The sequence below is a fragment of the Rhincodon typus genome, chromosome 9 (assembly GCF_021869965.1).
Source record: "Rhincodon typus isolate 14 chromosome 9, sRhiTyp1.1, whole genome shotgun sequence".
NCBI classification, from domain to species: Eukaryota; Metazoa; Chordata; class Chondrichthyes; order Orectolobiformes; family Rhincodontidae; genus Rhincodon; species Rhincodon typus.
The window spans coordinates 30095863-30108721 of NC_063340.1; the positions used below are offsets into that span (position 1 = coordinate 30095863).

Sequence of the window (12859 nt, forward strand, 5' to 3'; positions counted from 1 at the left end):
TCACCATTCATTATTATCATGGTTGATCATCCAATTCAGTAGACTGCACCCACCTTTCCCCCATATCAAAGAGCAAAAAAAAGCACAAGAACAGGCCCTCTGGCCCACCAAAATGGCGCTGACATGTGATGCCTTTCTAAACTAAAAACCTTTTGCCTCTAAGCGCTCTGTACTCCTCCATGCCCTGCGTATTCAAATAAAATGCCTCTTAAATTTTGCTGTTGTGTCCCTCTCCTCCACCACCTCTGGCAGCGCATTCCAGGCATTTACCACCCTCTACATAAAATATTTGCCTCACATCTCCTTTAAGCTCACCTTAAAGCTGTGTCCCCTAGTAATTTCCACCCTGGGAAAAAGACTCCGACTATCCATTCTATCCATGCCTGTCATAATTTTGTAAACTTCTAACAGGCCATCCCTCATCTTCCAACAGTGAAAACAAACCAAGTTTATCTAATCTCTCCTCACAGCTAATATTGTCCAATCCAGGCAACATTCTGGTAAACCATTTCTCTCCAAAGCCTCCACATCCTTCTTGTAGTATGATAACCAGAACTGTTTGCAATATTCAAAATGTGGCCTAACTGAAGTTCTGTACAGCTGCAACATGACTTGTCAATCTTTATACTCTATGCCTGACTGATGAAGGCAAGTATGCTATATGCCTTCTTGACCACCTTATCCATTTGTTTTGTCACTTTCAGGGAACTGTGGACCCGCATACCTAAATCCCTGTGTATGATGATACTACTAAGCATTCTATACTTCCCTCTTGCATTAGATCTTCCAAAATGCATCACCTTTCATTTATCTGGATTAAACTCCATCTGCCATTTCTCCGCCCACATCTTCAGCCTATCTATATCCTGCTGTATCCTCTCGCAGTCCTCCTCACTGTCTGCAACTCCCCCAATCTCCAAATCATCTGCTAACTTACCAATCAGGCCACCTGCATTCTCCTTCAAATCATTTATATATATATTACAAATAACAGGGGTCCCAGCGTTGATCCCTGTGGAATACTACTGGTCATAGATCTCCAGTCAGAAAAACACCCTTGCAATGCTACTCTTTGTCTTCAATGACTAAGCCAGTTCTGTATCCATCTTACCAGCTCATCGCAGATCCCATGTGACTTCACCTTTGTCATTTCCTCAAAAAACTCAAGTTTGTGAGACATGAGCTTCCCTGCACAAAGCCATACTGATTATCACTAATAAGTCCATATTTTCTAATTGAGAATGAATCTTATTCTGACGTAAAGCTCAATGGCCTATAATTTCCTGGATTATTCTTGTTGCCCTTCTTAAACAAAAGAACAACATTGGCTATTCTCCAATCTTTTGGGATCTCTCCTGTGACTACAGAGAATACAAAGATTTCGTACAAGGCCCCAGCAATTTCCTCATCCGCCTTCCTCAGTATTTGGGATAAATCCTATCAGGCCCGGGGAACTTGTCTACCTTAATGTTTTTCAAAACACCCGACACCACCTCCTTTTTTGTATTGATATGCTCTAGAATATCAACATACTCCTCCTGAGACTCACCATCCACCATGTCCTTCACCTATATAAGTACCGATGTAAAGTATTAATTAAGGATCTCAACCATTCCCTCCGGCCCTATGAATAAATTCCCTCCTTTGACCTTGAGTCCTTTCCCTAGCTACCCTCTTGCTCTTTATATATGTATAAAAAGCCTTGGGATTTTCCTTAATCCTATTTGTCAAAGACATTTCATGGCCCCTTATAGCCGTCTTAAATCCTTGTTTGCGTTCTTACCTGCTATGCTTATATCTTTGATGGCAGTCTTTGTCTTCAGTTTTCTCATATACCTCCTTTTCCTTCTTGACTAAGCTTTCAATTTCTCCTGTCATCCATGATTCCTGAATCTTGGCATTCTTATCCTTCATTTTCACAAGAGCATTCTGGTCCTGAAGCCCTCCCTCCTTCACCAGCTCTTTAGCCAAATATTTAGCTGTACTATCTTCCTATTCCTAACCTCGAAGGAAGTAATCCTGACATAAACCGCAACCTCCCCCCCAACAGTGGTTGAAAATGCCCTCGACCGCGTCTCCCACATTTCCAGCAACTCATCCCTCACACCCCTCCCAGCAATAACAACCAAAACAGGATCCCCCTCGTCCACCCCACCAACCTCCAAATCCAACGCATCATCCTCCGCCACTTCCGCCATCTGCAATCTGACCCCACTACCAAAGACATTTTTCCCTTCCCACCCTTATCTGCTTTCCGGAGGGACCACTCTCTCCGTGACTCCCTCGTCCGCTCCACACTCCCCACCAGCCCCACCACGCCCGGCACTTTTCCCTGCAACCACAAGAAGTGCTACACCTGCCCCTACACCTCCCCCTCACCCCCATCCCAGGCCCCAAGAAGACCTTCCACATCAAACAGATGTTCATTTGCACATCTGCTAATGTGGTATACTGTATCCGCTGTTCCCGATGTGGCCTCCTCTACATCGGGGAAACCAAGCGGAGGCTTGGGGACCGCTTTGTGGAACACCTATGCTTGGTTCGCAACAAACAACTGAACCTCCCAGTCGCGAACCATTTCAACTCCCCCTCCCACTCCTCAGATATCATGTCCATCCTGGGCCTCCTGCAGTGCCACAACGATGCCACCTGAAGGTTGCAGGAACAGCACCTCATATTTCACTTGGGAACCCTGCAGTCCAATGGGATCAATGTGGACTTCACAAGCTTCAAAATCTCCCCTCCCCCGACCGCATCCCAAAACCAGCCCAGCTTGTCCCTGCCTCCCTAACCTGTCCTTCCTCCCACCTATCCCCTATCCCCCCCTAACTCCCCACCTACACTCACCTTTACTGGCTCCACCCCCGCCTTTTTGACCTGTCTGTCTCCTCTCCACCTATCTTCTCCTTTATCCATCTTCTATCCGCCTCCCCCTCTCTCCCTATTTATTTCAGAATCCCCTTCCCCTCCCCCATTTCTGAAGAAGGGTCTCGACTCGAAACGTCAGCTTTCCTGCTCCTCTGATGCTGCTTGGCCTGCTGTGCTCATCCAGCTCTACACCTTGTTATCTCAGATTCTCCAGCATCTGCAGTTCCTACTATCTCTAATCCTGATATAACATTCCTAGAGGTCCTGTTTTTCAACTTCCTACCTAACTCACTGAACTCCCTTTGCAGGACCTCATCTTTCTTTTTGCCTATGTTATTGGTACCCATAGGGACCACAACCTTTGGCTGCTCATTCTCCCCCTTTAGCCCCAAGTACTATATCCAATTACTTCTTGAAATCGCAAGTTCATGTTCCCAAATGCGTCTGTTATCTCTTAAAATGCACATATACAATCCATCTGGACTGGGGTTTTGTACTCTTCTGTGTTTGATTATTCAATACATTTTTTATATTTTAAATGCACTTCCCTCATTACTCATCTCATACTTTAATGTCAAGTTCATTTATCCTAATTGCTGCTAAATTCCAAAGCAAAAAAAAATGTTTTTGCCATTTCTTTATCATTACCTATGATATTATTCTATCTATCCTTTAATGGTCCAATTTCCATCTAAGGCTTTTAAAACAAAAATTTGCGTGCGAACTACTTTACAAATTTTAACTGATCACTTAATCTGCACTATTAACACCCTTTTTCCCGGAGCACTCCACTTCCCCATTATTGCATAACTTCACATCAGCTTTGATGAAGAGTCATCCAGACGCGAAACGTTAGCTTGCTCTCTCCATGGATGCTGCTTAACCCACTGTGATTTCCAGCATTTTTTGTTTTCAGGACAGATTCTAGCATCTGCAGCAATTTGCTCCCGCATGAAAAGAGATTCCTCTTTCTCACACCTTTCAATCTTGCTTCTCCTGACCAATATACCAATGTACACTTGACTTGGATAATATTTTCCTTGTGATCTTTAGGAAGAAAAGAATCCTTTTAGTTTCCTTTTCTTAACTGCAGAGCATGCGTGTCCACCTAAATATTGAATCCCCTCATTATTGCCATATGTAGAACATAAGAAAAATAGATAACAGACATAATGCGATCATTTTCTACTATTACTGAACTCAGTTTTGAGACTTACTGCTGTAAAGTACCTAAGTGGAAAATGAGGTGTTGTTTCTTGAGCTTGTGCTTTGTTGAAACATTGCAGCAGACCTAGGGAAGAAATGTTAGCATAAGTACATGGTGGTTTATTGAAATTGCAAGCAACTGCGAGGTCAGGGTCCTATGAAAGAGTGGAGAAATTCCACAAACAGTCACCTTTGGCAAATCTTGCCTTATGAGCAGTGAATAAGTACAACTGAAATGCTGCTTCACCTGGAAAAATAACACTCCGTTATAACACATTTAAATATTTTTAAGCGCATAGTATAACCTTAGGGATCATTTCTGTAGAAATGGTTTTGGAGCGTTTGGTCTCAATAACCATGAAAATGACTTATAGTGTCTCCTTCTGAGTGTGAAACCAGTTAGAAGAGACGCTTTGTTGCAAGCGTTTTTAACAATTGATGATTGTTCTGTGTCTCTAGAGAAGTGGAGGAAGAAAATGTATTCTGAGTAAGGCAGTCTTATTGCACAGTGGTAGTCTCCCTACTCCTGGACAGGGAGGCTAGGGTTCAAGCCCCATCTGCTCCAGAGGTGTATAATAATATCTTTCTGAGCAGGTGATCAGAAAAATTAAAAACGATCACTCACTCTTCACAATTGCACCGACACAACAGCTATGTCTGACTCACTACACCCTGGTTGAGCTTAATAACATTGTTAGCTTTCAAAGCACATCTCGTGCTGCAGAACCCAGCCAATTGCTTTTGTTTTTAATATTTTGGTTTGAAGTGATTAAAATTTCAGCTTATCTAATATAATGGTGATATTGGTGAGGTTTATCTCAGTTGGCTGATGACTTGTTTGTAATGCAGTGTGACACCAATAGCATGGGTTCAATTCTCCAGGTACACCACATCAGCTGCATACTTTGTCAATCCTCTCTGTTACCTCATCAAGTTTGTTAATTATGAATTCTCTTTAACCAGTCCTTATGGGCATTCCTTAAACAACCCAGACTTGACTGAATGACTGCTAACTTGTGCTCCAAATCACCATTTCTAAATGCTTTCCTGTCACTGAGTTTAAACTAATTGGCCGGTAATTGTTGATTTTGTCCTTGCATCTATTTCTGAACAAGGGTGTGACATTTTTCGGGCACAACGTCAGAAACAGACGGATGATACTGAGGAACGTGAAGATGAAGGCCATCGAGGAATTTCAAAGTCCATCCTCGAAGAAGGAAGCATTGAGCGGATTCTACAGGACATTTGTACCAAACTTCAGTAGCGTAGTGGCACTGTTGGCGGATTTGTTAAAAAAGAACACAAAATTTTGGTGGACAGAACAGTGCCAGGAGGCATTTGAGAATTTAAAGGCAGTGCTAACCACTGCACCAATTTTAGCCATGCTAAAGTTTTTGAAATCCTTCAAAGTCGCCATCGATGCAAGCAATGTAGGTGTTGGAGCTGTGTTGTTACAGAAGGATCACTGTGGAATTGAAAGACCAATCAGTTATTTTTCAAAAAAAAACTCAATAGCACCAGAAAAACTATTCAACCATTGAAAAGGGCTATTGAGTTTGGTAATGGCCTTACAACATTTTAATGTTTACATTGCAAATAATGCATCAGAGACGATTGTGTATATCGATCACACTTCTTTGACATTTCTGGAAAGATTTAAGGCCAAGAGCGCCAGAAAGTTTTGTTGAGCATCATATACAAGCATTTCATTTACAGATTGTACATGCTGCGAGTCATGAGAATATTATTATGGATGCTTTATTGAGGTTTGAAAGAAAAATGTTTATATAAGATAGAAATGGTAGTGTTCAATGTTGCGTATGAATAGAATTAATATAAAATGTGTAACTGTAGATTAATGAGCTATGGATCTAGTAATATAATGCAGTTAAGATTTTAAGAGAAAAAAAATGAAGCCATCTTTTCATAATTATGGTTCATCTTTTTCTTAAGGGGGGAGGTATTGTGAAGTTGGGTAGAGTACTTGTGGATCGGGAGGCAGGAAGTTAGAGCTTGGTGTTTGTCAAATGCTGGTAGGAAAGCATTGTGTGGTCCCTTTAAAAGCTGATGTGCTTTCTCGATGCTTAGAGATTTAAAATGGATGTCTGTGAGCAGCAACTTGAAATTTGGCAAGTACACAGAGAGCGCCTGAGTTGAAACGTTTATATTGGAAGGCTGTATGGTTAGTAGGCCAAGCAGCAGTTTTTACCAAGACAACAAATTTTGAATTTAACCAATCTATTTGAACCAGATACTTAGATACCAAAAACCAATTAAATTTAAATCTGATGGTTTTGACAACATAGGACCAATTCTACTTTAAGAAATATTGATATGTCATCACTGGAATAAAAGAAGGGAACAGTTGGACAAAGCCCCAGAGCTAACTGCTATCCGCCAGAGCTAACAGCGCTCAGCTCTTGAGAGAATCACTGGCTCTCACAGCCTCCTCTATGTCTTAGAGAAAACACTATCTAAATAAAAATGGTACCCACAGCACAACTCGTTAACATTCCTGACACAAGAATTGATGGAGAAGGCATTCCTGATAGAAGAATCTTGGGAGAAGGCACAGAGCTTTCCGGAAGACTCGTAACCTGGCTGTAAATTTGAGGGACTAAATTCTTTTTCTTAATATAAGTGGGACTTGTATTTATTGGAATAACATACCATTTGAATCTTGTTTATTCGGGAATAGTTGGTAGTTAGAAGAGATTTATTCAGTTTGTTAGTAGTTTAGTTAATTTGTTCACTGTTAGAGTTAAATTAATTAATTGTTACTTGTTGATTTTTAAGTGAGTGTCAGGGATTTATTTTTATTTAACCACTAGAAGTTGCTGAGAGGCAGGTTACACCACTTTTCACATTCTCTTTACAGATTATAGGGTGAAGTGCTCCTTTTTGGATGTTTCATTTTTGGTTCTCAGAGGGGGGTCAACCTCCGCTTTGTAAAACTATTTCCAGTTGGGTTGAGGTAAATCTGGCCTGAAATGATGGCAGGAAGTTACTTCGATGAAAAGAAATTAGGAGAGCAAAAAGGGGACATAAATAAACACTGGCAGGTAACGTTTAAAAAATAAACTCAAAGGTATTTTATAGGTATATTTAGGGTAAGAACATAACCGGAGAATGAGTCGGGCCTATTAGGGACCAACATAGTAATGTGTGCGTGGAGCTGAACAACATAGCTGAAGCTGTAGAGGAATGCAGTTGTAAGTATCAGTGATGTACCTTAATAAAGTAGCTTTGTTCAAGGGGAGGTACTAGCAGTTTTGGCAGACTTGAAACTGGATAAATCTACAGACTCAAATGAAATGTATTCCAGACTGCTGTAGGAGGCAAGGTAGGAGATTGCAGGTCCTCTGACATTAATTTTTAAAGCTTTTCTGTCCGCAGGAGGGTGGTAAGAGGACTGAAAGACATCTACTGTGCTACCATTATTCAAGAAAGGTGATGGGATAAGATAGGAAACTATTGGCCAATGGGTCTAACATCAGTGGTTGAAAAACCACTGAAAAAGAATCTGAGGGACAGAATTAAACTCCACTTGGAGAGGCATGGATTAATGAAGGGTAGTTGGCAAGGCTTTGTAAGGAGAAGATCACGTCTAACAAATTTGAATTTTTCTAGAAGCTGACTTGTGTGACTGACAGTAGTGCAGTTAATGAAATCTGCGTAGGTTTCAGTAAAGCTTTTGACAGGTCTTGACATGACAGACCGGTTAAAAAGCTAACAGCCTGTGGGATCCAGGGCAATTTGTCAGATTGGATCCAAAATTGACTTAGTGACGGAAGCAGAGAGTGATGGTTGAAGTGTGTTTTTGTGACTGGATATCTAGGTCCGGTGACATACCACAGGGTTCAGTGTTGGGTCCTTTCCTGTTTGAAGTATATATTAATGATTGCAACATGAATTTAAGAGATATACTTTATAAGTTCACAGATAAAGTGAAAATTGGTTGTGTGGTAAATACAAAAGTGAAAAACCTTAGGCGAGAGGACGATGTAGATAAGCTGGTCAAATGGGTTGAACAGTGGCAAATGGAATTCAATCTCGAGGTGAGACATTTTGAGAGAGATGATGAGGCAAAAGAGTACCTGTTGAGTGGTAGGATACCAGGAAGTGCAGAAGTTCACAGGGACCTTGGTGTCCATGTCCATAGATCCTTGAAGGCAGCAGAATCACAAAAATGTTATGGTGCTGAAACAGGCTATTTGGCCCAATGTATCTTCACTAGCTTATTAAACAAAGAACAAAGAACAAAGAAAATTACAGCATAGGAACAGGCCCTTCGGCCCTCCAAGCCTGCGCCGATCCAGATCCTCTATCTAACCCTGTCACCTATTTTCCAAGGATCTGTATCCCTCTGCTCCCTGCCCATTCATGTATCTGTCTAGATACATCTTAAATGACGCTATCGTGCCTGCCTCTACCACCTCCGCTGGCAACGCGTTCCAGGCACCCACCACTCTCTGCGTAAAGAACTTTCCACGCATATCTCCCTTAAACTTTTCCCCTCTCACCTTGAAATCGTGACCCCTAGTAATTGAGTCCCCCTCTCTGGAAAAAGCTTCTTGCTGTCCACCCTGTCTATACCTGTCATGATTTTGTAGACCTCAATCAGGTCCCCCCTCAACCTCCATCTTTCTAATGTAAATAATCCTAATCTACTCGACCTATCTTCATAGCTAGCGCCCTCCATACCAGGCGACATCCTGGTGAACCTCCTCTGCACCCTCTCCAAAGCATCCACGTCCTTTTGGTAATGTGGCGACCAGAACTGTACGCAGTATTCTAAATGTGGTCGAACCAAAGTCCTATACAACTGTAACATGACCTGCCAACTGTTTTACTCAATACCCCGTCTGATGAATGAAAGCATGCCGTGTGCCTTCTTGACCACTCTATCGACCTGCGTTGCCACCTTCAGTGTACAATGGACCTGAACACCCAGATCTCTCTGTGCATCAATTTTCCCCAGGGCTTTTCCATTTACCGTATAGTTCGCTCTTGAATTGGATCTTCCAAAATGCATCACCTCGCATTTGCCTGGATTGAACTCCATCTGCCATTTCTCTGCCCAACTCTCCAATCTATCTATATTCTGCTGTATTCTCCAATAGTCCCCTTCACTATCTGCTACTCCACCAATCTTAGTGTCATCTGCAAACTTGCTCATCAGACCATCTATACCTTCCTCCAGATCATTTATGTATATCACAAACAACAGTGGTCCCAACACGGATCCCTGTGGAACACCACTGGTCACAGTTCTCCATTTTGAGAAACTCCCTTCCACTACAACTCTCTGGCTCCTGTTGCCCAGCCAATTCTCTATCCATCTAGCTAGTACACCCTGGACCCCATGCGACTTCACTTTCTCCATCAGCCTACCATGGGGAAACTTATCAAACGTTTTCATCTAGTTGCAGAGTTAACTCATCCACTTCATCGCAAAGCTCCATGCATTAAGGCACTTAAGGTTTGTCTTTTTAACATTACCAGTTCCCATTATTTTCCAATGTCACCCTATTTGATCTTGGCCCTTGATTTCTCTGCCCATCACTTCCCTTACTCCCGTTTCTGTAGTTTGTTCTTGTCTTTGATTGTCCTTCCTCTAGGTATGGAGATCTACAGCACAGAAAAAGACCCTTCGGCACATTACATCTGCAATAGTCAAAAATGAACATGGCCCATAGCCCTGTATGCTTTGGCATCGCAAATGCACACCTAAATACTTCTTAAATGTTATGTGGGTTTCTGCTTCTACCATCCTTAAAGGTAGTGAGTTCCAAAGTCCCACCAAACTGTACGTAATAAAGTTTTTCCTGACATCTCCTCTAAACCTTCTGCCCTTTGCCTTAAATCTATGGCCCCGGTCATCGATCCTTCCATCAAGGGGAAAGGTTTCTTCCTGTCTACCCCATGTGTGGCCTTTATAATTTATGTGTATTGTTTGCATAATTTCCCATCCCCTGCTTTGTAGTTTAAAGCCTCCCTAACCACTCTCACAAATACTCCCCCTTGGATGTCAGCCCCAATCCTGTCCAGGTATAACCTGCCCAGTTTGTACTGGTCCCACCTCCCCCAGAACCAGTCCCAAAACCCAAAGAATCTGAAACCCTCACTCTCGCACAACTCTTCAGCCATGCATTCATCTGATATATCCAGGTATTTCTACTCTAACTGGGATACTCTAACAAGGCAGTAATCTTGAGATCACTATTTTTGATGTCCTACTTTTCAAATTACTTCCTAACTCCCTATATTCTCCTTTTAGGAACTCATCTTTTTCTTAGACCTATGTCATTTGTGTCAACATATACCACACTACTGGCTGTTCACCCTCCTCCTCCAGAATATCCTGTAACTTTAGATTTCAGCTGGAGAGTTTGTGTCGAATTGTGAGCACATTATGGGAAGGATGTGAACACACTGGAGAGTGTGCAAAGGCAGTTTGCAAGAATGAATCCAGGGATGAAAAAATTTCAAATATCAGGATAGACTGAAAAAGTTACAACTGCTCTCTTTGGTGAGAAAATGGCTAAGAAGAGATCTAATGGAGCTTTTCAGAATCATCAGTGGGCTGAATAGAGTAGATGGGGATAAACTATTCCCACTCATAAAATGAACAAGAACCACAGGGCATAGATTTAATAAAAGCAAGGGCGAAGTGGAGAAAGTCTTTTTCACTCAGCAAATAGTTAGGGTATAGAACGTACTCCCAGGAAATATGGAGGAGGCAGAATCAATTAAGGCATTGAATGATTACCTGGATGAAAATAACATCTAAGGAAATGCGGAAAAAACCAAGAGATTGACACTTGTTTTATTTTTTGTTTTCGCACTTGGAGTGCTAAACTCCTCCATTTTTAGCAAGAGCAGTGCAGAGCGAGGACCGGGGGCTGCCGGGAGGTAAGTTTCCCAGTTAAATACTTACCTCGTTGAATCAGCGGCCTCCATTTTTTGCTGCAGCAGCAGCGGGAGCGGTGGAGAGCGAGGACCAGGGGGCTGCCGGGAGGTAAGTTTCAATGTTGGGGCTGTACTACAGGCCTCCCAACAGTGAGCATGAGATAGAGGTACAAATATGTAGACAGATTATGGAAAGATGTAGGAGCAACAGGGGGGTGGTGATGGGAGATTTTAATTTTCCCAATATTGACGGGGATTCACTTAGTGTTAGGGGTTTAGATGGAGCAGAATTTGTAAGGAGCATCCAGGAGGGTTTTATAGAGCAGTATGTAAACAGTCCAACTCGGGAAGGGGCCATACTGGACCTGATGTTGGGGGAAGAGCTCGGCCAGGTGGTTGAAGTTTCAGTAGGGGATTACTTTGGGAATAGTTATCACAATTCCATAAGTTTTAGAATACTGATAGACAAAGACGAGAGTGGTCCTAAAGGAAGAGTGCTAAATTGGAGGAAGGCCAACTATAGCAAGATTCGGCAGGAGCTGGGGAATGTGGATTGGGAACAGCTGTTTGAGGGTAAATCCACATTTGATATGTGGGAGGCTTTTAAAGAGAGGTTGATTAGAGTGCAGCACAGGCATGTCCCTGTGAAAATGAGGGATAGAAAGGACAAGATTAGGGAACCATGGATGACAGGTGAAATTGAGAGACTAACAAAGAGGAAAAATGAAGCATACATCAGGTCTAGGTGACCGAAAACAGATGAAGCCTTGGAAGAATATAGGGAAAGTGGGACCAATCTGAAATGAGGAATTAAGAGGGCTAAAAGGGGTCATGAAATATCTTTAGCAAACAGGGTTAAGGAAAATCCCAAAGCCTTTTATTCGTGCATAAGAAGCAAGAGGGTAACTAGAGAAAGGGTTGGCCCAATCAAGGACAAAGGAGGGAAGTTATGCGAGGAGTCAGAGAAAATGAGTGAGATTCTTAATGAGTACTTTGCATCGGTATTCACTGAGGAGAGGGAAATGATGGATGTTGAGGTTAGGGATAGATGTTTGATTACTCTAGGTCAAGTCGGCATAAGGAGGGGGGGAAGTGTTGGGTATTCTAAAAGGCATTAGGGTGGACAAGTCCCCAGGTCTGGATGGGCTCTATCCCAGGTTACTGAGGGAAGTGAGAGAGGAAATAGCTGGGGCCTTAACAGATATCTTTGCAGCATCCTTGAGCACGGGTGAGGTCCCAGAGGACTGGAGAATTGCTAATGTTGTCCCCTTGTTTGAGGAGGGTAGCAAGGATAATCCAGGTAATTATAGACCGGTGAGCCTGACGTCAGTGGTGGGGAAGCTGCTGGAGAAGATACAGAGGGATAGGATCTATTTACATTCAGAAGAAAATGGGCTTATTAGTGATAGGCAGCATGGTTTTGTGCAGGGAAGGTCATGTCTTACCAACTTGATAGAATTCTTTGAGGAAGTGACAAAGTTGATAGATGAGGGAAGGGCTGTGGATGTCATATCCATGGACTTCCGTAAGGCGTTTGATAAGGTTCCCCATGATAGGCTGATGGAGAAAGTGAAGTCTCATGGGGTCCAGGGTGTACTAACTAGATGGATAGAGAACTAGCTGGGCAACAGGAGCCAGAGAGTTGTAGTGGAAGGGACTTTCTCAAAATGGAGAACTGTGACCAGTGGTGTTCCACAGGGATCCGTGTTGGGACCACTGTTGTTTGTGATATACATAAATGATCTGGAGGAAGGTATAGATGGTCTGATGAGCAAGTTTGCAGATGACACTAAGATTGGTGGAGTAGCAGATAGTGAAGGGGACTATTGGAGAATACAGCAGAATATAGATAGATTGGAGAGTTGGGCAGAGA

The 12859-nt window shown here is 42.5% G+C and overlaps 1 protein-coding gene and 1 pseudogene across 1 annotated transcript in view; both read left to right on the forward strand.

Annotated features, from left to right (window-relative positions):
• Positions 1 to 12859, forward strand: part of LOC109918713 (tubby-related protein 4-like) — a 576781-nt gene that overhangs the window by 254815 nt on the left and 309107 nt on the right. Inside the window, exons 8-10 of the mRNA XM_048600969.1 lie at positions 5190 to 5588; positions 7471 to 7477; positions 10951 to 10989. Of these exons, the coding sequence (XP_048456926.1) occupies positions 5190 to 5588; positions 7471 to 7477; positions 10951 to 10989 (445 nt within the window). The remainder of the gene's footprint in view (positions 1 to 5189; positions 5589 to 7470; positions 7478 to 10950; positions 10990 to 12859) is intronic.
• Positions 4375 to 4563, forward strand: LOC125484121 (annotated as a pseudogene).